Source organism: Plasmodium falciparum (genome assembly GCF_000002765.6).
Source record: "Plasmodium falciparum 3D7 genome assembly, chromosome: 9".
In the NCBI taxonomy this organism is placed as follows: Eukaryota; Apicomplexa; class Aconoidasida; order Haemosporida; family Plasmodiidae; genus Plasmodium; species Plasmodium falciparum.
The window spans coordinates 917,501-942,629 of NC_004330.2; the positions used below are offsets into that span (position 1 = coordinate 917,501).

Genomic DNA, 25,129 nt, shown 5'->3' on the forward strand with positions numbered 1-25,129 from the left:
TTTAATTAATGATGATAGTAAAAAAGTAAAGAAAAAATCCGGTTATTTTACTACAGATCCATATGATACTTCTAATATAATTAAACTTAGAATATGTAGAGCATTAAATGATATGAATATTAATGTACAAAGATATCATCATGAAGTTTCAACAAGTCAACATGAAATTTCTTTAAAATATTTTGATGCTCTAACAAATGCTGATTTTTTACTTATTACAAAACAAATTATTAAAACAACAGTTAGCTCATTCAACAGAACAGCTACTTTTATGCCTAAACCTTTAGTTAATGATAATGGAAATGGTTTGCATTGTAATATATCTTTATGGAAAAATAATAAAAATATATTCTATCATAATGATCCTTCTACTTTCTTTTTATCAAAAGAATCTTTTTATTTTATGTATGGTATAGTTAAACATGCAAAAGCTTTACAAGCCTTTTGTAACGCAACCATGAATTCATATAAAAGATTAGTACCAGGTTTTGAAACTTGTCAAAAATTATTTTATTCATTTGGTTCAAGAAGTGCTGTTATCAGGTTATCTTTGATTAACTACAGTAATCCATCAGAAAAAAGAATTGAATTTAGATTACCTGATTGTGCTAACTCACCACATCTAGTTATGGCTGCTATCATTTTGGCAGGTTATGATGGTATTAAATCAAAAGAACAACCGCTGGTTCCATTTGAAAGTAAAGATAATCATTTCTACATTTCAAGCATATTTTCGAAATATGTACAACACCCAGAAAATTTTAATATTCTTACTCATGCCTTGGAAGGTTATGAATCCTTACACACAATTAACGAATCTCCAGAATTTAAAAACTTTTTTAAATGTGAAGAACCACAAGGTATATCTTTTTCTCTTGTCGAAAGTTTAGATGCTTTGGAAAAGGATCACGCATTTTTAACTGTAAATAATATTTTCACGGAGGTGAGTCAAAGAATAAAAAATAAACACTACCATGGAAAATGAGGCACATATATATGTTTATATATATATGTATATATTATCCTTATATATATTATGTTTATATATATATTTTTTTTTTTTTTTTTCTATTAGGAAATGATACAAGAATATATAAAGTTCAAAAGGGAAGAAATTGACGCATATAATAAATATGTTAACGCTTATGATTATCACTTATATTATGAATGTTAGGTAGATTATTATTAACGAAAAATGTTTTTAACATATTTCATTAAGCAATGATTTTATGTATAGTGTCTTTAATTTTTATATATTATTTTATATTTTCACATATTCCTGATTTTTTAATTTTTTTTTTTTTTTTTTTTTTTTTTTTTGGTAATAACATTTATATTTTGTAAAGAATACTTACACATATATATATATATATATATATATATGTATATTTTTGAAAGAACATTTTATAAAGATATAACACATTTACTATTTTACCTTTTGTTTTGTATGCTTATGCAATGAAATGAATATACAAAATATATAATTTTACTTTTGTTTGGAACAAATTATTTTATATTATTTTTTAAAGTTTTTTTTTTAAAAAATATAAACAAATAAAAAAAAAAATATATATATATATAATATTTATAATTTAAAAAAATTAAAATTCATATATGAATTGTTGATAAATTAACGGCTTCCGATGGGTTTGTGCAATACTTTCTTTGACAAAATGATAATAACCTTTAAAAAAAAAAAAAAAAAAAAAAAAAAAAAAAATGTATTATAATAAAATAGCGTATACACTTGTAGTAATATAATTATATGTATTCATTTTACCTTTTAATCATTTGAATATATTTTCTAGTTGTTTCATCATTTAATATATGAGCAACCTATAAAAATAAATAAATAAATAAATATATATATATATATATATATATATGTGTTGAATATTTTATAAATTATACATAAAATATAATATAATATATTACACAAATATATACACATTATTACAATTATGTTATTTTTTCATTTTACCTCTGATGCATAAATTTTTGATCTTCCTGCTCGTTCATGAATACCAACCATCGTAACTCCCATTGGCCATGCAGCGTTTCCGATGGCTAATAACATATATCTAAAAAAAAAAAAAAAAAAATATATATATATATATATATAATATATATATATAATATATATACAAAAAATTTCGTAAATATTTTTATTGTGAAATATTTTCCCTTACGCGTCATGAGCAGCTTTAAAATTTTTTTCTTGGCAACAAGACACAATATTATATATTTTATCGAGGATATCAGATTCCAATCTAAAAGAGAAAAAAGAAAAAAAAAAAAAAAAAAAAAAAAAAAAAGTATCATATATATATATATATATGTATTATATATTGCTTTGCTGTAAATAATTATATGTACATTATATATTTTCCTATTTTTATATATTAATGATTACGTTTTTTGTTTTAATTTTTTTTCTAGTGGCTTCAAATCTTTATGTGTTTGTAAATATGTGGCCTGTTTTATTTTCTTTTTACTGTCTACAATATTCTCAATTTCTTCATTCCATTCTTTCATAGTTCTTTTTATCCATTCATGTATTATTTTTTCTTTATCTATTTTTTTTCCTTTTTCATTATTTTCCTTTTCACTTATGGAAACGTTTGAATTATTTTTATCTTTTTTATCTGAGCCTTTTTCAATTTCATCTTCTATGTTATCTTCAATTAAATCTAGTGAATCTTCCTTTAATCTATCAAAAAGAAAAAAATATACATACATAAATATATATATATATATATATATATATTTATAACATTTAATATTTTAAAAAAAAAAAAAAAAAAAAAAAACCACCAGACATGTACATGTAGAATTAATATAATAAAAGAAGAAAATAAAATAAATAATATTTAAATAACCTTCCTCTTAAAACATCTCCAAAAATGTTTTGTTCATTAATTTTTAATTCATTTTTATTCATTTTTAACTCCTTCAATCTATTATATCTACAAAAAAAAAGAAAAATATACATATATATATATATATATATATATGTATATATTTATATTTTTATACCTCTGTAAGTCTGTTTCTCCAAATAATCTAATTGGTTCTTTTAATTGACGAAGTAGCATAATAATTTGTTTATTACTTAATGTTATTTCTATAAATCATAAAAAAAAAAAAAAAGAAAAAAAAAAAAAGGATAATAACATTATATGTTTAAGATATAATTGTACTATTAAATTCTTTATTGTAATATAAATGTTAAACATAAAAAAACAAAATATTTTTTTCATATTATAATACAATCATATATTTATGTTAACCTATATTTGTTTCCTCATTTTCTACATCCGCATTATTTTTTTTATGTTTTTCATCTAATGTGTCATTTAATTTCTTTAGGAAAATAATAATAAAAAAAAAAAAAAAAAAGAAAAAAGTTATCATATTATTATCATAGATAATGAATAATATATATTATGATGGAAACACAAAATTTTGTACTACACAATGTTTTTACATATATTTTATCATTTTATTTTACCTTTAATCTTTCATATTCTTCAATTTTCTTTTTTTTTAGTTCTTTTTCATAAAAGTTATTAATCTCCTTATTCTTTTGATTTTCCAAATCTGCTTGTTTAAACCATCTTTTGTTTCCTTTAATTTCTATATCATAAAAAAAATATTAAATAGGATTTTTTTTATAATATAATATAATAAATAAATAAAATATATTTATATATATATATATATATATATATATTCATATTCATTTAATCTTACCTTTTATTTCTTCTTTTTTCTTTTTTATAAAACTATCCAGCGAGTCCATGACTTTGTTGAATTTGTCCTCTTAACTCATAATATTATATAAAATATATAAAGATCTATTATATATATATATATATATATATATATACTTATAATACTATCTTTTTAAAAACATAAATATATTCAAGAAGAACTAGTCCTCCAGACAAAAAAAAAAAAAAAAAAATAAAAAAGGATTTATATACTCTTATTCATTTATTGATTTATTTGTATTATCCTTTTAATATTTTTGAAAAGTTCAAGTTCTTCATATAAAACTTGCTTAAAAAACAAAAAATTATAAATCCACTATAGATATATATAAGAAGAAAAGAAGGCTATTTTATTTTTCACAAATATGAACATTTAATTAGATTAATAAATTAAAAAAAAAAAAAAAAAAAAAAAAAAGGAGTTAATTGAAAATACCAAAAGGTAAAATATAATATAAATAAAATATAATAAAAAAAAATTAAAATAAGAAAATATGCATATATAATATTATATATATATAATATATATATATAAATAAATATATATTAAGATATAATTAAAGACTAATTTGTTTTTTTCTTTATCCATTATAAAGGAAAGAATTTTTGTATTTATAATGATTATTCGGTAATACTTTTTTAACATTAAAATGTTATTATTAATATATAAAAAATATATAACAATGATTATATTTCACACTATATAGGAATTGTATTCATATAATCTCTTTTTTTTTTTTTTTTTGTTAATTTATATATAAAGGATTATTAAATTGAAGCATAAATATTCATTATATTATAAACATAACAATAAAAAAAAAAAATAAAAAAAAAATGGAAATTTAAATATATATTTGTGTATTGTTTATGAAATTATAAATTTATAGAATGCAAAATATTTTCATAAATAATAATTATATATACTAATGAGGACATAAAAAAAAAAAAAAAAAAAAACATATATAAATATACATATATATAATATATATATATTGACTTAATCAAAAGGACGTTTTTTTTATGTATTACAAAAAGGCATAGACAACAAATAAACTGCTTTATATATCTCGTCAATAGATGGGTTCGAAGGAAAGAATGTTAAAATATTTTTTAATTCTTCCAAAGCTGTGCTATCCAAATTAAAAATAATATTTAAGAGGTCCATATTAAAATAATATATTTTATTTTTGATGAAATTTGTAGATAGGTTATGAAAATGTAAATATTTTTTGATATGGAAAAAAATATATGGATGATTAGTTATATAAATAAAAAAATGTAAATATGTGAAATAAAGTGAATTTATATTTGTATTAAATTGATGATAATTGGATAATAATAATTTGTTATTATATTGCATATGATTATATTTAATATTATTATATTTAATCTTATGATATTTAATATTATTATATTTCATATTATAATTATTTATATTATGATTTTTTATATTCATAAAAGAATTCTTATCTATAAAATGATAAAAATCAATTTTATAATGAACTTTATCTTTTACATTATTTTTTATTATATCATTATAATTATATATATTATCCATACGATATTTATTGATATATTTTATATTGTGTATCATATTATATTCAAATGTTTTTAATCTTTTTGTTGGATTCTCTTGTTGTATTTCATTATTTTTGTTATGAAAATTATCCTTTATGTATTTTTCATATTTGAATATATGAGATATATTATCTATATTATTTGCATTAAAATTATTTTGAATATTATGATAATCTTTTTTTTTATTTTTACTTTTATTTTGTTTATGTATAATGTTTTCTTTATTATTTATATTTTCCTCATAATATTTCATATTATAAGGTTGACATTTAAAACTATCATAATGATCTCGTATTACATTCATAAGGAAAAAATAAGACATATTTCTATTACATTTTTGTTCATATATATCATTTAATATATCTATGGCATTCTTTCCGTCTGAGAATTCATAAGAATTTAATTTTAATAATCGATTAAATACTTTAAATTTTAATTCCAGCAAAAATTCGTTTATAGATTTATTTTTATACACACTTTTGAAAAAAATAAATTTTTTATTTAATGATATAAATATTCGATCAATAAATATGTTTAAAATGTTAATATATTTTACAAATATATGATTATTATTATTATTATTATTATTGTGCTTGTCATATTTATTATTTTTTTCAGCAGTATTATTATATATATATTTTTTTAAATATGATTTCCATTTTTTTATATTCATTATATTATAATAATTTTTTTTATTTATCTCTTTTGCTATTATTAATAATTGAAAAAATAACATCAAATCGTAACATATTTCTATGTGTCTATTTTCATCATAAAAATAATTATACTTTTGATTTTCTACATTAGGTTCCTCCTCTTTGACTTCTTTAAACTTTTCATTTTTATCCTTTAAGCATGTATAATATATGTTAAATATATTATTATATTTTTTATCTACTACAAAATAACTTGAATAAAATTTATGATATTTTCTCACACTTTCTAATATATTCTCATCTTTATTTATATTTAAATTATATCCCATAATATTATAAAACAATTTATTTTCAAAAATAAATTTTATATTATTTATAAATTTTAAGCTAGCTATATATATTAAATTTTTACTATTAATCATATTATATAATGTCATATATTTCTTAGATATTACTTTAACAAAATCAAACATATTTCGATAAATATATGATTTATTATATTTTTCATTTATACATATATTATTATTAATATTTGATAAAAAATTACAACATAATAAAGAAAATTCATTTTGTTGTTCATTATAAATATATACAGAAATATATTTTGATGTTGTTATTAATATTTTATTTTCAAATACTTGTAGATCATTAATAAATTCATTATTTTCAGCATATTTATAATATTCAACAACCTCATATTTTAAATTGTAAAAAAATTCTTTTTCTTTATAACTAAAACGATTTTCAAAAACATACTTTGACAACCTTGAACAGTACTTTTTTTTTTTTTTTTTTTTTTTGTTCATAATATTAAAATATTCGGTTCCATGAAACAATTTTGAGAAAAATGAAGTGGTTTCAATATTATTATAACTATTATATATTTGTTCAAAATTAAGCATATAATCATCCGTATTTTCTTCTTCACATTTGCTATTCTCACTATCCTCACTCTTCACACTATCTTCATTGTCTTCACTTTCTTCATTATTATAATTCCAATTATCATCTTCTGCTTGTTCTTCTTCGTCGTTCAAACCTTCCAACCTTCTTAAAGCAGATTTTTTACTTTTCATAAGGCTTAGTAAATAATCCTTTTCACTCATACTATTTTTTTGTTTCTTTTTTTTTTTTAGAATTTTTTGATTTTTTAATAGAGTGTTAAATATATTACACATTTTTATACTATCATCATTATTATTATTATTATTGTCATTTTCTTCTTCTTTTTGCGAAAAATTTATATTATTTTCACCTTTAAATACTTTTAAATATTCATTAATTATACATTTAATTCTCCTATTACATTCTTTTTTATTTTTCTTTTTCTTTTTCTTATATTTAAACAATGTAATTTTTAATAAAATAACATAATTTTCTTGTGTATATATAATATACTTATTCATAAACACTTTAATATTTCTCATATTTTTACTTAAATAATATAATGGAGTTATATTATTCTTATTTTCATAAAACATCTTCATTATATTTTCTCTCTTGACATTTTTAAAAACTACAATATGGTGATTATCCTCAACATTACATGGTGTCTTACCTATTTCTTTCATAATGCCTTTTTTCCTTTCTTCATAATAACACGGTGAAAAGGCTTGAACATAATTATCCTTCACATCTTTAAACGGTATACACTGAAAGCAGATATTGTCTTTGTCTTTGTCCTTGTCCTTGTTATTTTTATTTTTATTTTTGTATTTTCTTGTGTCTAACATTTTGAGAATCATCATATTTTTATGTATATGTTTTATATTTATCCAAAAACATACATTTTTTTTTTTTTGAATATTTAACAGAAATACATAATTATAAGAAAACTTGAGTATAAAAAAAAAATCATCCGAACAAAAATTTAGTTTACAATTAATTTTTTTTTTTAACTTACAAATAGTTAAATATTTAACATGATAACTTATATTATTTAAAAATATGAATAAGCAACCATACGTTTCGTTATTTTTCCTTTTTTCCTTTTTCTCTTTATTTTTTAAAATGTAAGATGATGCAGGTTTTGAAAAATAAAGCTTAAGACGTTTTCGTTGTCCTTTAATATCTTTACCTCGATAATAATAATAATATTTTTTCTTATCAATATGTTTTTTATTAATTCTTATATATTTTTTTTTTCTCTCTAAATTTATATTATACATGTATGAAAAATTATTTGTTATATATTCATTCTTGTAACATATATTATAAAAATCATGTTGCGGTATCTTTTTCTTTAAAATGGAAGTATCATTATTTATATATTGTTTTTTTTTTTGATTTACAATTTTTATATATTCGGTTACATTACTAAAATTATATTTGCTACCTTTTAAATGAATAAGTAAAAAATTTAAGGATTCATCTCTTCCTTGTGTATTTTCATCAACAACATAATTAGAATCGGTGCCTCTCTTTTGAAGATACATATGGTTATTATTAAGTTCTGATGTTGTATTATATTCTAAACATTCATCATATTTATTACATTCATTACATTTATTATATTTATTATGTTCGTCTTTTTTTTCATATGTATTATAATTATCCATATACATCATATCATCATTAAAACCATTCATTTCTTTTATAACATTATTATATACACATCTTACCGCTTCACTACCCAAAACATAATAGCACATATTACGTTTGCTTGAAAAGTCTTTTTTTTTATTAAGTAGAAGAGGAATGTAATGTAAAAAAAAGGAGATAGCGTTTTCATTATTTTGTTCATGTTGTTCATATTGTTCATATTGTTCATTTTGTTCATTTTGTTCATTCTGTTCAATTTGTTCAATTTGTTCATTTTGTTTATTTTGTTCAATTTTGTTTATTTCGTTTTTCCAAATATATATATTTCTATTCTTCTTATCATTAGATACACTTGAGTCATACAATGGAACATCTGTCTTATATTCATTTATATTCTTATCATTATATGAATGATGGACATGATTAACCATATTATGAATATTATTGATGTTATTATATATATCATGGTTTGATTTACTAATCATATTATCATCATAAATACTGATATTCTTCTCATCCATAATGGAATAGTTTTCTTTTGATTTTTTCTGCTTTTTTTTATTGATACTACAAGAATAATCTGCTAATAAACCTTTTTTCTTTTTTTTTGTATTTTTTATATTATCGTTGCCATCTACTAAGGTGGATATGTTATTGTAATTAGAAATATGTAATATTTCTTTTGTATTTATAATAGAATGTTCGTTTGTATTATAATTTGTTTGTTCTCTTTCATTTCCTTTTTTTTTCTCTTTTTCTTTTTCATCTTCTTTTTCATCTTCTTCTATTTTTATCTCATGATTATTTAAAGCACATTGCACAAAATATTTTAACATCATAACATTTTGATCATTTATTTTATTATTATAATTTAAGTAATAAAAAATTGTGCGCAATGCTTTTCTGACATTTACAATAAAATTTTCTGAAAGATTAGAAAGATAATTTGTATCATTTATATTATATGGCAAAAATATATTATTTCTTATAAAATTATTTTGAAAGAAATATTTCAAGTTATATTTTTTATTTATTATATTAAAAAATATAAGGGGATATATATAATTATTAAAATTCTTATATTGATTACGTAGAAGATATAAAATATGTTTATTTTGATAAAAGAGATTATTATCCTTTAAAAATAATATATTATATATATATATTAAATATTCATTATCATCATCAAAAGAATCATAATTTAACTTACAAAAATTCTTACTAATTTTATTATGGATATGATCTAATTTTATTTTATTTTCTTCTAACATATTTTCTACACAATTAATTATTTCATCTTTTTTTTGGGTATCACATATATTAAATAATTCATGCATCATATAATTTTTATTCAATTTTATTTCTAAAACATGTGGAATGACATTATTTTCATATGGTTTTATTATTTTATGATTTATGTTAAGATACATATTTTTATTATTACAATAGAATCCTACTTTTTTTTTCATACTAAGCTTCTTTCTATCTTCTATATAATTTGTTTTCTTCATATGTTTACTAAGAAATGTATTATGTCTTGAGTCTTTCATTTGATTATTGTAATATATATCCATGTTGTCAAATGATTTGTTCCTATCCACAACTTTATCATATATATTAAAAGCCGTTTGCCTTGTATTCTTTTTTTCTTTATCTTTTTCATAAACGAATGAATTTTCTAGGTAATATTTTAATGGATATGTCAAATTGTTACATTTAACAAATTTTTGTACGTTCATATTTTTAAAAGTATTCACATCTTCATAACTAAATATGTCTTTTTTTTTTTTAATAATGCCAAAATATAATTTATTATTTATACATAAGATAATGTCAAAAATTATATTATCTTCTGTATTATAATTTTTTATTACAATAATGTTTCTAGGGTTAATATTTGGATGCGCCTTGATAACTTTATTAGGCATATAAGAAAAATTGGTATCAAAAAAATAATCATCATTATAATCATAATTAATAAAAATATTATTATTATTATTATTATTATTATTATGTTTGTCATTTATTTCTCCTACAACACTATTTATCCTTTCATATTCATCACATTTTACATTTGAATAATTAATTTTTTCACATGTTGATGATTGTTCCGTGGGGTTATAATTATGTACACTATGATGTATTTTATTATTTTGATTATTTCTTCTTTTCGTAAATATTAACTGCATAAGGAATATATTTTTATTTTTAATGGGCCTTTCCTTAAACCCTTCGTGATTCAGAATATCTAAGTAATCTTCCACATAACTCTCTTCCTTTTGAACTTCTTTTTGATCTTCTCCTTTTTGATCTTCATCTTTATGATCTTCTCCTTTTTGAACTTTTTCTTTCTTTTTGTTTTTCTTTTTGTTTTTCTTTTTGCTTTCTTTTAAATCTTCGATTTTCTCTTTATTTTTTATATTAAAAGTGTTTACAAAAAATTCATCCATAATATTTTTCATTTTATTAAATAATGTATATTTGTTTTTGTTTAAAGAATCACCTCTCATATGATTACTACTACTAACATTAATATTATTATTATTGTTGTTGTTCTGGTAAGAAACGTTGTTTTTTTTAATTTTGCTAGATAGAAAAAGATATAACTTATCTTCACATGCTGATATAACATAATAATTTTTTTTAAAATATAACCTTTTTTGTTTCTCTTTATAGTTTTTTGCTTGATGGTCATACAACATATTATTACTTTGATGGATATCACATTTATTCTTTACATTAAGTCTTCTAGGTTTAAATATATTAAGAAAAAGAACACATGCATTTCCTACAACAAATTCGTCATATACTTTTATAATAGTTCTCTGAGTTTTGTAGAAAAGAAAAGAATCCAATAATAAATGATTCGATTTAAAATTATGTTTTCCTTTTTTATTAATATCCTGAAATAAATCATATACTTTGACACTACCATTATTACAACCAACTAGAAGAAAATTATTTAATTTACATACACCAGTAATAAATATATCATCATTCAATGTATCAATATTATAATTATACATCTTATTAATTATAAATGATTTGTTTTCTTTCTCTATATTTCCTTTTTTAAAAATTGGAAAACATGATACAGGATGTGTTATATCTTGATCATTTTGAATATATTTTTCAATATAATATTTTTGACATGGATAATAAATATAATTAAAAATATTATTACTATTATTATTATGATGATGATGATTATTATTATGATGATGATGATTATTATTATGATGATGATGATTATTATTATGATGATGATGATTATTATTATTATTATGATGACTATTATTATTATGATGATGATGATTATTATTATTATTATTATTATTATTATTTGAATTAACCGAAATATTATTTACACATTTATCATCAGACATATTATTTATATAATTTATGTTTGTCATATTTAAAAAATAAATAAATAGCTTACATAATCTCTTCATACCAATACATATTAATATATATGGGTTTATATTAATATCGTTATCATCTTTTCTTAAATTCTGATCACAATTTGTAAACATATATAGAGAATATATTATATCATTACATTGAAAATAGTGTAATAATGAACAGCGATTATATTTTATATCAATATAAAATAAAAATACCATATTTTTACTATTCGATAATAAAAGGAATTCTTTTATGTAATAATAAAATGTTATGCTGTTATCAAAGGTTATTTCGAATGTATCATCTAATTTGATGGGAATACAATTATTATTATTATTATTATTATTATTATTATTATTATTGTTGTTGTTATTATTATTGCCATTATTATTATCATCATCATAATTTTTTATTATATTATACACATTTATAATCATACTATATCTATTTAATATTAAAATTACATAATTCTTATTATCTTCATTATATATACATTGTGTAAATAAAATGCGGCTTTTTATTAAATGATATCTTTCCATATCTTCATTATTTAAAATATAAAATGTGGGCTTCTTCATATTGTTAATATTATTATTACCATTATAATAATGATTTATATATTTGTCATTCCTTATATCATAATTTTTATCCATCATGTACTTCTCATCTATATATCTACTTATACCATATTTATCTTCATTTTTCTTTACATAATTTTTATGCATACACACCTTTTTATATGATTTATCCAAAAGGTTAAATGAATTCATACATATGTCACAATATTTAGATATATGATGATACATAATTAACATATAAGTTGTTTTTAAATAAGAAGAAAAACAAAGAATATTAATATTTTCATTAAAATGAAGATAAAAAAATGTACTATTCCAAATATCTATATTATATATATTTTTTTTTTTTTCGCTTAAGTAAATATTATATCCTACACTTAAATTATATGTACAATTAGCTTTATCAAGAATCATTAATTTGTATGAGGTATTTCTCTTCAATTTTTTTATATCAAATAATTTATCATTATAATAATCATTTAGTTTTTTTTCTTTTTCTATATTTCTTAAAGTAAACAAAGATGAATTACTTTTTTCAGTATCTCCATAAATGGGACAAGAAATAATATTACAATTATATTTATAATCCTTTATACTTTTTAATTTATTAAAACGATAAAAATGTTTAATATAATGGATACATTTGAATCTGTTATGATATATATTTTTATTAATAAATATGGTCGATTTTAGCATGTACAATTCATCACATTCTTTTTTATATAATGTTAAAAGATAATAAACTTGAATATCTTCTACTTTTTCGAAATAATCCTTTTTAAAATTATTAGAAGAAAATTTTGTTTCTGTATTAATAATATGCATTTGTTTATTATTATTTTTGTTACTCTTGTTATTATTATTGTTATTATTGTTGTTATTATTATTGTTATTATTATTGTTATTATTATTGTTATTATTATTGTTATTATTATTGTTATTATTATTGTTATTATTATTGTTATTATTATTGTTATTATTATTGTTATTATTATTGTTATTATTGTTGTTATTATTATTGTTGGTGTTATTCTCATCATCATCATCATCATCATTATTATTATTATTAAACCTATTTATTGTTAAATCCTTCTCTTGCATTATAATTTTTCTTCTTTTTTTGTTCTCTTGATTTATACAACATATTATATTACTTCTTGAAATTATTTGATCTATACATTTGCTTATATCCATACTATAAACATTTTGAAAACCGTCTTTATTTATTACAAGCTTTTTCTTAAGATAATCATATATTAACGTAATTATATATATATCATTTATATTTCTATTTATAATTAGATATTGTTTAAGAACAGAAAAAGTATTAAATATCCCCTGTCCTTTTTTTTTCTTTTCCCTTTTCTTAGAATTTAATGATATAACAGAGAAACTGTTTTTATTATTATATGATTTATTAATAAATGAAAAATTATCATTATTTATATCTTTACATTTATGGTTTTGGATAGCATTTTCATTATTTATATAATTAAATGTATTGATTCTTTTATGGATATATGATTTTTTCTTCTTACGTTTAATATGGTATTTAAGATAATCACAAAAAATATAATTACAACAATTATTATTATTATTATTATTGTTATTGTTATTGTTGTTATTATTATTGTTATTGTTATTGTTGTTGTTATTGTTGTTGTTATTGTTGTTGTTGTTATTATCATTATTATTATTATCATCATTATTATTATTATCATCATTATTATTTTTATTACCATTTTTGGCTTTTATTTTTTTTAGAAAGGGATGTTTCTTATTTTGATATATTTCATCAAATAACCCCTTGCTTATATTAAGAGATACAACAAAAGAATCATTTTTTTTTTTTTTCTTTTTTTCCTTTTTTTTCTTTTTTATTTTTTTTGAATTATCAAAAAACAAATTAACATATTTGTTGCTAATATCTTTATCCTCTTTATAATATATATTACATATTTTGTTTTCTTTACTCTTTATATCATCAGATATAATATCACAATTTTGATAACATTTGTCTTCATCGTTTATGCATATTCCCTCTTTACTTTTATCTTTATATTGTTCATAATTATTTGACATGTCATAAAAAAAGCAACTGTTATGAATTTTATAATTTACATAGGAGTATCTACATATGCTTTGATAATGTTTAAATTTGTGATAATAAATAAACATATACGTGTAAAAACTGTCAACATAAGGAATATTTTTAAAATGTTTAATACATTCAAAGTTGTTGTAGTAATTATAATGACACATATAATTTTTTTTTTTAAATCTGTTCTTATCAATATTCATGTCATATGAGTTTTCTGAAAATTCATTTTTATTCCATATAGAACGGTCTTTCGATAGAATATACCAATCAACATCTTTATATATAATTTGTTCATTTTTATTATCCATCTTAACGATTTTGCTAAACTTTAATGTATTTATAAAATACGATACATTATTATAACAATTTAGATAATTCAATAATGTTAATTTTATATCATGACTATATGAAAAGTTGAAAATATATATAATTCTTTCTGTAAACAACAGAAATGAATTCTTTGTAAGTTTCTCAAGCCTGCATATTTCTAGTGGTAAAGATAATTTACCTATAGGTACTAATAAATTATGTAACCCATATACAACAGACTCTTTATTTTTTTTTAAGTTTTTATTTTTTTTTAAGTTTTTATTTTTTTTTAAGTTTTTATTTTTTTTTACGTTTTTATTTTTTTTTACGTTTTTATTTTTTTTTTTGGTAATATCTTTATTTTTATATTTTAAAAATAATACATTTGAACCGTTATTATTATTAGAAATAATAATTATAATATGGTTCTTGTTTTTTATTTTTCTTTTCTTCATTTTTAAAAATGAATCCTTCAATATTTTTTTACGAAATTTAAAATAATCGAAATGAATGTCAGCTAATATATTAATCGATATGGATACCATATTTAAGATATAGTATATCATATTATGAAGTTGTAAATAATAATAAGTCATATTATTTCTGATAATATCTTGATTATTATTATTTTCATTATTATTATTATTATTTATTATATTTTTTTTTTTTTTCGTACAACTTTCTTCCTTTATCTCATTAGGCTCATATGAACCATCCTGTTCATCATTCTGATTACTCATATTTTCGAATAAATAACATAAATTTTTATTTACCAAAAAATAAATATTATTATACATTATAACATTACCATTCTGTACATTATTTATCTTTATATTATTAATTACATCTGTTCTTGAGGTAATCGAATCAGGTGTGCATTTACATTCTTCTAAATTATTATAATCATTTTTTTTCAAGCGTTCCTTTAAAATGCTACATTGCTTATTATTTATGTATTCATTATTCGTATATTCCTTATTTTCTGTAAAAAGGAAATTCAATAGATGATACACAAAAATAATAAAAAAGTATAAATGAAGCGATAATTCATATAATATCTGCGAATGTTTGTGCTCGGTTTTTATTATGTATACAAAATTATTAGATAATGTTCTAGCACTAGAATAGAAGAGTGATATAAAAAAGAATAACAATAATTTTATTCTTATAAATATTTGAAATAAAAATAATAAATTCCTTTCTTGAGTACAATCAAAAAAACCTTTCTTATTATATAGAAATATATTTTTAAAATATGTTATATATATATAATCATACTTATTAAAATAAAATTTTTTAAAATAGTAATTACTTATCATATTAAACATGTCACACATTTTTATAACATTATCTTTGTTATCTGATATATTATTAAAGTATTTATCACTAAATAAATTTTTCGTTTTATATTTTTTTAAATATTCTTTTACCATATCGATAGGTGTAAATTTCTTTTTATCATATTGCTTTAATAAACATAATTCTTCTTTTCTAAATATCTTCATTTTTTTCAATTTGTTTGTTAATATCTTCATTTCGTCTTTTTCCTTTTCGCAAGCGAGTAAAACGTCTTTTATAAAATGATCACCACAATTTATATTATTTTTTATATAATTTACAAGGAAACAGATTTTTACGCTCAAACAATTATCATCAAACTCATTATAAAAATTGATATTTTTTTCATTCCTTAAATTCATATACACATTATACATATTATCATATTTTAATGTATCAACATGATTTTTCACATCATCATAATGATTATCCTTATAAATATATTTTTTTTTTTTTTTTTTTTTTTTTTTCTTATCCTTATCTAAATACGTTATAAATGTTATATTTTTACAGAATTCCACAAATGAATTATCTTCCATCAATTTATTAGGTTCTACATAGAACATATTTTTTTTTTGTTTTATTGTTTTCTTCTTATCATGAGATAACGAAAAACTATTTATTTTATTAACTTCAAATTTATCTGTGTCATTATTCTGTTCATATTGTAAAGAAGAATCATTTTTATAATTTTTTAAAAAAAAGGGATGTTTAATAATAAGTTTATCTTTTTCATTATCATTTTTTAAAACTTCAAATTTCGATCTATCATTCTTTTCATGTACATCACTTAAACAGTTATTATAATATATATTTGGATGTACTTGTCTAATAAATAAAATATTTTCAATAGATATAAAAAAGATATCATTAATATTACATATATTAATATATTTGTGGTAATCTTCTTCTATTATAAAACACGTACTTTCTGTCTTGGTGCTTTTCAAATATTCTTTATATAACTTTAAATTTTCTACAAATAAATTATCGATAAAATAGTACTCTATAAAACCATTATCATATTCTAAAATACGAACATTTAATTTTTCATCTACCACAATAAAACGATCAAAGTGTTTACTTTTGACAACCTATATGGGGAAAAAAATAAAATAAAATAAAATAAAATAAAATATATATGTATATATATATATATATATATATATATGTTGTTATATAATGTAGGTATTATTAAGATAAAATTATTTGTACAACATGAAAATTAAACTAGTACATTTTATATATTATAAACGTACTTGTAAAAATATTATTTTTAAAAAAGTATTCTGTACATATATGCTTTCTCCATAATTGCTTGTCAGCAACTCTAGATAGCAATCCTATAAAAAAAAAAAAAAAAAAATAAAAACATATATATATATATATACATTTATATATTTATATTTACATTTATAGTTTTGTCTATAAATTTCAGTATACTTTTTCATTTCAAAATATATATATATATATGTATGTATTTATTTATACCTTTGCTGCGAGTAGTACTTCTTTTTCATTATTCTTAATAAATTTTCCTTTTATTAAAAAATTTATCTTATTTGTACTATGCACTGTTTGAATACTTATCATTTTAAAAATAATAAATAAATAAAATTGAAGTTCCAATAATTGATATATATATAGATATATATTTGTTTATTTGTTTATTTATTTGTTTATATATATATATATATTTATATATTTATTTATTTGTTCATATATCTATTTATTTATTTATTTATCCATATATTTTGTTATATAACATACTATAAAAAAAAAATAAATAAACAAATAAAATAAAATAAAATAAAGCCATATTTTAAGATATAAAAAATTATAAAATTAAAATATGCAAACAATTATAATAATGATACATATAATATAATCTTTTTCTTTCCTTTCTATTTTTAACAAAATACTTTTTGTTCAAAACGTTAAATATAAAAAAAATACATAAATTATTACATTAATATAAGTATGTATCATTATTATAACTCTATATTGAGCTTATTCTAATATTTCTTTTTAATAACAAAAGAAAAAAAGAAAAAAAAAAAAAAAAAAAAAAAAAAATATATATATATATATATATATTTATAATGCATATTCAAATATAACCATATATTCTATAAAAAATTAAAATAATAATATAACAATTACTTTTAAAATTACACATTGTATTATTTTAGTTAAAATGATACAAATATTGTTAATAAGAAGAAACGTAATAAAAAATTACGTGTATTATTTATTAAATATATCATATATTTTTTATCAAAATAGTACATCATATTATATATATAATATTTCATTTATCTGCGGCTTGAGAGATGAAAAATATATATATGTGTGTTAAAAAAAAAAAAAAAAAAAAAAAAGAGCCACTATATATTATTGAATATATATGAATATGCTTATAATATTGTAGAATATAGCTAAAATGAATTATATAAGAAAATTATATTATAATTAAATATTTATATTATACTTATTACAAATAAGTATCAATTTTGACAGGTAAAAAAAATTAATATATATATATATATATATATATATATTATATAAAGGAACAAGAAAATATTACAATATGTATCAAATTAAATTAGATACCTTTCATTTTTTATATAAAAAGGATTTATAGTTTTTTTCAAGATTTATGTTTATAATAATTTGTGTTAATGTATGTTTTCATTAATTATATATGTATATGAAACTTCACAAAATGAATGTAGTATTTTTTTGTATCTAGCAATTTTTGATACATTCTTAAAATAATATGTATGGATGAAAATTTTAAATAATTTTTTTTTTTTTATAATTTACAAATAATATACCTTTTTAAAATTAAAAAAATTCAACTTAAATAAATTAGTATAAATATAAAAATGTTAAAATGTTTGAATGTATATAAAGTATGAATATTTTTTTTTTTTTTTTTTTTTTTTTTTTCGTCATAAAATTATAAAAACGTTATTTTTCATTTTTAAGAAATATGTAAATTAAAACGTGTCTTTTAATAGAAAAGTATATATATATATATAAACATATATATTTTATACGCATAATCATATATACATATATATTATTAAGGTGATAGTCCACCGTCTATTACGAAAACTCGACCATTAATATAACCAGACTTATCTGATGATAAAAAACAAGCTAAATTAGCTACCTAGAAAAAAAAAAAAAATATATATATATATATATATTTATATAATAAAATATATAATTTTAATGTGTAACCCTAATAAAACATATTAATAATTTATAAAAAAAAAAAAAAAAAAAAAAAAAAACTTTCATTTTTTATATACTTCTTCTGGTGTTCCCATTCGTCCAGCAGGAATGTTTGAAATTATGTTCTTCTAAAAAATAAATACATGTAAATATTTGTGGGTAAAATATGTATTTAAGAATCAAGACAAATATAACGAGTGTTGATGAAATGACATATGTATATATCTCTCATCACCCACATGTGATGTATAAATAAATAAATATATAACATGTATATATATATATATATATATATATTTTTTTATTTATTTTTTGAATATTTTGTTACCTTTATTTGTTCGCTAATTTTATCTGTCATATCACTAGATATAAATCCAGGGGCTATGGCATTTACAGTTATATTTCTTGAAGCTAATTCTTTTGCTAAGCTTTTTGTAAAACCAATAACACCAGCTTTCGATGAAGAATAATTTGCTTGTCCTACATTTCCTGTTAACCCTACTATACTTGATATATTAATTATTCGACCATATCTATTATTAATCATTCTTTTTGATATAGGTTGTGTTATATAAAATAGAGAATTTAAATTTGTCCTTAACACATCTTCCCATTCATCATTTTTCATCCTTAGAAAAAGATTATCTCTAGTTATTCCAGCATTATTAACTAATATATCTACATTTTTATGTTCTGTCAAAATTTTATTAATCACTTCACTTATTTCTTCTTTTTTAGATACATCACCTGCATAACCTGATGATTCATAACCAAATGATTTTATTTCATCAACAACACTATCACATGATTTCTACAAACATGAATTATTTATATTAAAATGTGAAGTAGTTTACATTTTATTTTAATATAAAATGTATGATTTTTATAACCATGCATATGTCTTTTTTTTTTTTTTTTTTTTTTTTTTACTTGCGTTCTACTTATACATATAACATGAGATACTGATTTTGCCAACATTTTAGCGATCTCTCTACCTATTCCTCTTCCTGCACCTGTTACTAAAGCAACTTTATTTTCCCCACAATAATAATAGTTTTCCTTCTTATTTTCAGACAATAAATTTAATGAATTAATATTTTTAATTGCATGGTTGGGAGCTAGCTAAAAAGAGACCAAGAAAAAAAAAAAAAAAAAAAAAAAAAAAAAAAAAAAAATATATATATATATAATATAAATACATATATTATATCATAATATTCCTTCATATAATACCTTTGCATTTTTTAATACATAAGAAATTTTATAACAATGGAAGAACTTTGTAAACAAGAAAAATAGATAAAATCTATGTAGAACACTCATTTTGATCATATGAATATATTTATATATATATATATATATATATATTAGTGAAAAATAAAAAACGTTTGGTTAATATTTATAATTTTATAAAAATCTCTCGCATTTATTTATAATATATGTTTTTAATTTATTTTATTAATTTTCTCTTTGTGTGTATTAAATGAGTATATATTTTTAATAACAATTCATAAAAATAAAAAAAAATTAAAATAAAAAAAAAAGAAAAGAAAGGAAAATAACTTGATTATACATATGTATATATATATGATTAAGGATCCACGATACACACATATCATTCAACAAAAAGAATATATTACATATATATTTTTTTTTTATTAATAGAAAGATATATAAAATTCAAACATTTTGAATATTTTTATTTCATTGATTGTATATTTATATTATCATACTTAAAAAAAAAAAAATAATAAATAAATAATTCAAAGGTGAAAATCTCAAAAAGTAATAATATGTATAATTCGTAAATATACTTCTACTATTTTCATTCTCAATAATTAATAAAGAAGAATCTATATATATATATATAATATATATTTTTCAATATGTAACATGGCTAAGTTATGTGTATATATAACCACTTTATATCTACAAATATCTATGTTTGTGAAAATAAGGATATCTTCTGTCACTACATATTATATCATAATTCAATAACCCGTTGGTACATATTTTTATAAAATATACATATAGTATAAATAAATATAAAAATATATATAAGTGTTTGTTTTATTTTGTTTTTATTCAGAAATATAATGTTTATCTGTTTGACATATATGTATACAAAAAAAAAAAATTAACCCATGCTTTTCAAATAAAAAATATATATAAATATAAATATAAATACATATATAAATATATATTTATAATGAAGTAACAAAATTTTCTTAAAATAACATCGGAACAAAAAAAAAAAAAAAAAAAATTATACATATATATATATATATATATATATATGTAATGGTTTATATTATATATATCACTCACTCATTTTGAAATATATTTAATAATACGCTTCTATATGTGTGTCTTCATCAAAGCATACATGTTTGTTTCTTAAAACATATAAAAATTTTACATATGTCTCCCCAGAGAATACATTCAATATATAAGAACATGAATCCTTTATGTTCCCTTTCTTGAAAATGTAATATGATTAATTAATTGTATATGAACATGTAAAATCTGTGACATCAATATTGTTCATTTTTTTTTATTATTCCAAGTCTAGTTGTATACCGTATAAGGAAACTCCTTGTTCTTTTAATTGTTTTGCTACCTCATCTATAGAATAGAAAGATGATTTAATTTGGGGTTCTAGAACCTTTAATTTATTTTCTAATATATCAATTGCCATTTGTACAATTTGTTCAGGAGGAATGGATCCAACAGATTCAACATGAAAATGAAACATGGTTTCATCATAAACAATTTTTATAATATCTTTGTATCCTAATTCAGATAAAAGATCAATTGAACTTTCTGCCATAACAACAGACATATTTTCTTTTAATTTTAATTGTATATTATTATTATTATTATTATCATCATCATGTGTATCTTTATTTAATATATAGCAATCCTTATTTAGATTATTAGCTAATAATAGTTTATGTTCATTTGATAATTTATCTATTAAATTATGTTTAATAAGAACTTTATGATCTATACGATAAGATACATTAGCTGGAATCCATTTTGCATGCATTTTACCTATACCTTTTGTAGCTATAAGTTTCATATGTAATGTTTGGTTTTTTGATAAAGTAACAATAGGTATGGCATTTTCACTTACAGAGTTTTTATTCCCATGTGGTATGGGCATGGGTACATTAGGCTCATGTTCTAATGATTCAATATCATAATGTGATACATCAATTTTATTAGAATGATTACATTTTACTTCAATAATATATTGAATAGTACATTTTGAACATGTTTCTTTACATTTACATTTTTCACGAAATTCATAATTATTTACATTACGACTATCTATTGGTATTAAACCTAATCTATGAGCAATAAATTCATCATGAAAGGCACTTGTATTTTCATATACATTTACTACATCTATAGCTAATGTTGGAATTTCTGATAACATTATTCTTCTTAATGCATTAGCTATTCCAGAGTTACTATTATATAATGTAAAATACAACTCATCCTTAGTTAATTTCGTGATATTTATTTGATGTTTGTTTGTATTATCATTATAAGTAGTCATTATTAAATATAAATATGTATCTTTTATGTTATATTATATATATGATAATATTTTATTTATTTATAATTTAATAATATAATTCTTACAATTTTTTTTAATACTTTGGTATTTTACATATAAGCAAATAGCATTAAAAAAAAAAAAAAAAAAAAAAAAAAAGAAACTCATAAATAATTTAACATATAAATATATATATATATATATATATATATATTTTATTTTTTGTATTAATATAATAATATAGGCTTTTTTTATTACATTTTCAAGAAACTTTTTTTTTAAAAGATATATATTATTTTATCATAAATGTAGAAGGATATATATAATAATTAATATATATATTTTATTATTTAAACTGCATATATATATATATATTAAATAAATTATTCATAAAATTGTGATTATTTTAAAATTTTATACATCTTATTATATATATATATATATTTTATTTTTATAAAATTCTTATTTTACTCAGCAAAAAAAATATACTTGTTAATAAAAAGAAACATAACATATATAAGTATTTTTATTAAATAATGTTAAATATTTCTATATATTTTTTATTAAGGCATATGATATGGTTGACTAAATATATTATATACGCATATATAATATATATGTATATAATGTTATATATATTAACTTCATGTTAGAAAGAAAAAAAAAATATATATATATATAATTCTCCTATTATAAATAGGTATATTAGTATTTTAAAAAAAATGAATTAAATATTTAATAAAAAATAAAATTAAAAAAAAATATATAATAAAGTTTGATATTGTATTTATATTGGGTTAAATTCATACACAACACTAAACATTAATTAAACAAATATAATAATTATATATATATATATATATATATATATATTTGAAGAACCAAAAAAAAAAAAAAAAAAAAAAAAAAAAAAAAAAAATTTTTATTTATAATGTTTTAATATTTTATATTTTTAATTAATTAATAACAATATACTGAAAAAAAAAAAAAACTTTCTCAAATGAGAAAAGTGAAGAGAATGGAATATTACTAAAATTATACATATATATATATATATATATATATATATGTAATGTATATATTTATTCATATATATTATTATAGTATAAATCAAAGAGGAATTGTAATATAATGTTTATAAATATTACCACATAAAAAAAAATAATAAATTAATAAATAAATATACATATATACATATATATATATATATATATATATATATGTTTGACTTGTTTTATGGCCCTACCTTTGCATTAGTTTAAAACAGTCATAGTGAGTTGGGCTGGAATATGCTAGGAAGACGCATTTTTTATACATACCATTATTATTTTTGGATTCATATTTTAAATGCCAGTTTTCTAATGTAGATGTTATAATATATATTATACAATCAAAAGCATCAGCTGTTGCCTTTATACATAATTCATCACCCCAGTACCCATTTTTCGACATATTTTTTATATATTGTTGAAATTCATTATTTTCAAAGTATATAGAATATTCTTCTTTATAATTTATCATATATTCTACACATTTTTTCCTAACATACATATGATATTTTTGTTTATGAAATAAGTTACGAGATATCGAACGGAATAAACAATTCCCATCTCCAATAACTTCAATGAGTTCACATCCAATGGCCCACAATCTATGTTCTAATATCTTTTTTTCATTATACTGTGGTTTATTTATATTATTTTTTTTAAAATAAGATAAATGTCTATCGAATGTACTATATCTTTTCATCTTTTCTTTTCTTTTTAATATCTCTATAGCTTTTAATACATATCCCAAACTCTTAATATTCAAATTATTTTGTAATTTTCTTTCTATTTCTTCATCCTTTTCATTATTTTCTAACACCTTAAGTCTTGTCTTCATATAATTATATTTCCAGTCCAAACACATTTATTTAAAAAATAAAAAAAAAAAAAAAAAAAAAAGAAACTTTCTTTTTTAAATAATGAAAATGAAACGGAAAGGTATACATACACAAATATATATATATATATATATATATATATATATATATATATGTA

At 18.5% G+C, this 25,129-nt stretch overlaps 6 protein-coding genes across 6 annotated transcripts in view; 1 reads left to right on the forward strand and 5 right to left on the reverse strand.

The window, feature by feature from the left end:
* The window catches only part of PF3D7_0922600 (glutamine synthetase, putative), a gene marked incomplete at both ends in the record, with an annotated part of 2,072 nt that extends 898 nt beyond the window's left edge, over window positions 1-1,174 (forward strand). The window contains 2 exons of the mRNA XM_002808901.1: window positions 1-943; window positions 1,076-1,174. The exon at window positions 1-943 is cut by the window's left edge and continues 586 nt beyond it. Of these exons, the coding sequence (XP_002808947.1) occupies window positions 1-943; window positions 1,076-1,174 (1,042 nt within the window). The remainder of the gene's footprint in view (window positions 944-1,075) is intronic.
* A 434-nt stretch (window positions 1,175-1,608) lies between these two features.
* PF3D7_0922700 (pre-mRNA-splicing factor 18, putative) lies at window positions 1,609-3,802 on the reverse strand (the record flags this gene model as incomplete). Its single annotated transcript, XM_001352062.1, has 10 exons — window positions 1,609-1,684; window positions 1,781-1,836; window positions 1,982-2,081; window positions 2,190-2,270; window positions 2,414-2,710; window positions 2,880-2,966; window positions 3,037-3,124; window positions 3,291-3,363; window positions 3,512-3,636; window positions 3,754-3,802. 10 exons carry the CDS (start codon window positions 3,800-3,802, stop codon window positions 1,609-1,611), a joined length of 1,032 nt encoding a protein of 343 aa, XP_001352098.1.
* Window positions 3,803-4,791: 989 nt separating this feature from the next.
* On the reverse strand, window positions 4,792-17,872 carry PF3D7_0922800 (conserved Plasmodium protein, unknown function; the record flags this gene model as incomplete). Its single annotated transcript, XM_002808902.1, has 3 exons — window positions 4,792-17,373; window positions 17,539-17,622; window positions 17,771-17,872. 3 exons carry the CDS (start codon window positions 17,870-17,872, stop codon window positions 4,792-4,794), a joined length of 12,768 nt encoding a protein of 4,255 aa, XP_002808948.1.
* A 1,495-nt stretch (window positions 17,873-19,367) lies between these two features.
* Window positions 19,368-20,845, reverse strand: PF3D7_0922900 (3-oxoacyl-[acyl-carrier-protein] reductase; the record flags this gene model as incomplete). Its single annotated transcript, XM_001352064.1, has 5 exons — window positions 19,368-19,457; window positions 19,600-19,650; window positions 19,851-20,333; window positions 20,453-20,644; window positions 20,756-20,845. 5 exons carry the CDS (start codon window positions 20,843-20,845, stop codon window positions 19,368-19,370), a joined length of 906 nt encoding a protein of 301 aa, XP_001352100.1.
* A 1,234-nt stretch (window positions 20,846-22,079) lies between these two features.
* Window positions 22,080-23,087, reverse strand: PF3D7_0923000 (DNA-directed RNA polymerase II subunit RPB3, putative; the record flags this gene model as incomplete). The annotated part of the gene is made up of 1 exon (XM_001352065.1): window positions 22,080-23,087. The coding sequence occupies one exon, from the start codon at window positions 23,085-23,087 to the stop codon at window positions 22,080-22,082; it is 1,008 nt and encodes a 335-aa protein (XP_001352101.1).
* Window positions 23,088-24,329: 1,242 nt separating this feature from the next.
* PF3D7_0923100 (OTU domain-containing protein, putative) lies at window positions 24,330-24,998 on the reverse strand (the record flags this gene model as incomplete). The annotated part of the gene is made up of 1 exon (XM_001352066.1): window positions 24,330-24,998. The coding sequence occupies one exon, from the start codon at window positions 24,996-24,998 to the stop codon at window positions 24,330-24,332; it is 669 nt and encodes a 222-aa protein (XP_001352102.1).
* Between the last annotated feature and the right edge of the window lie 131 nt (window positions 24,999-25,129).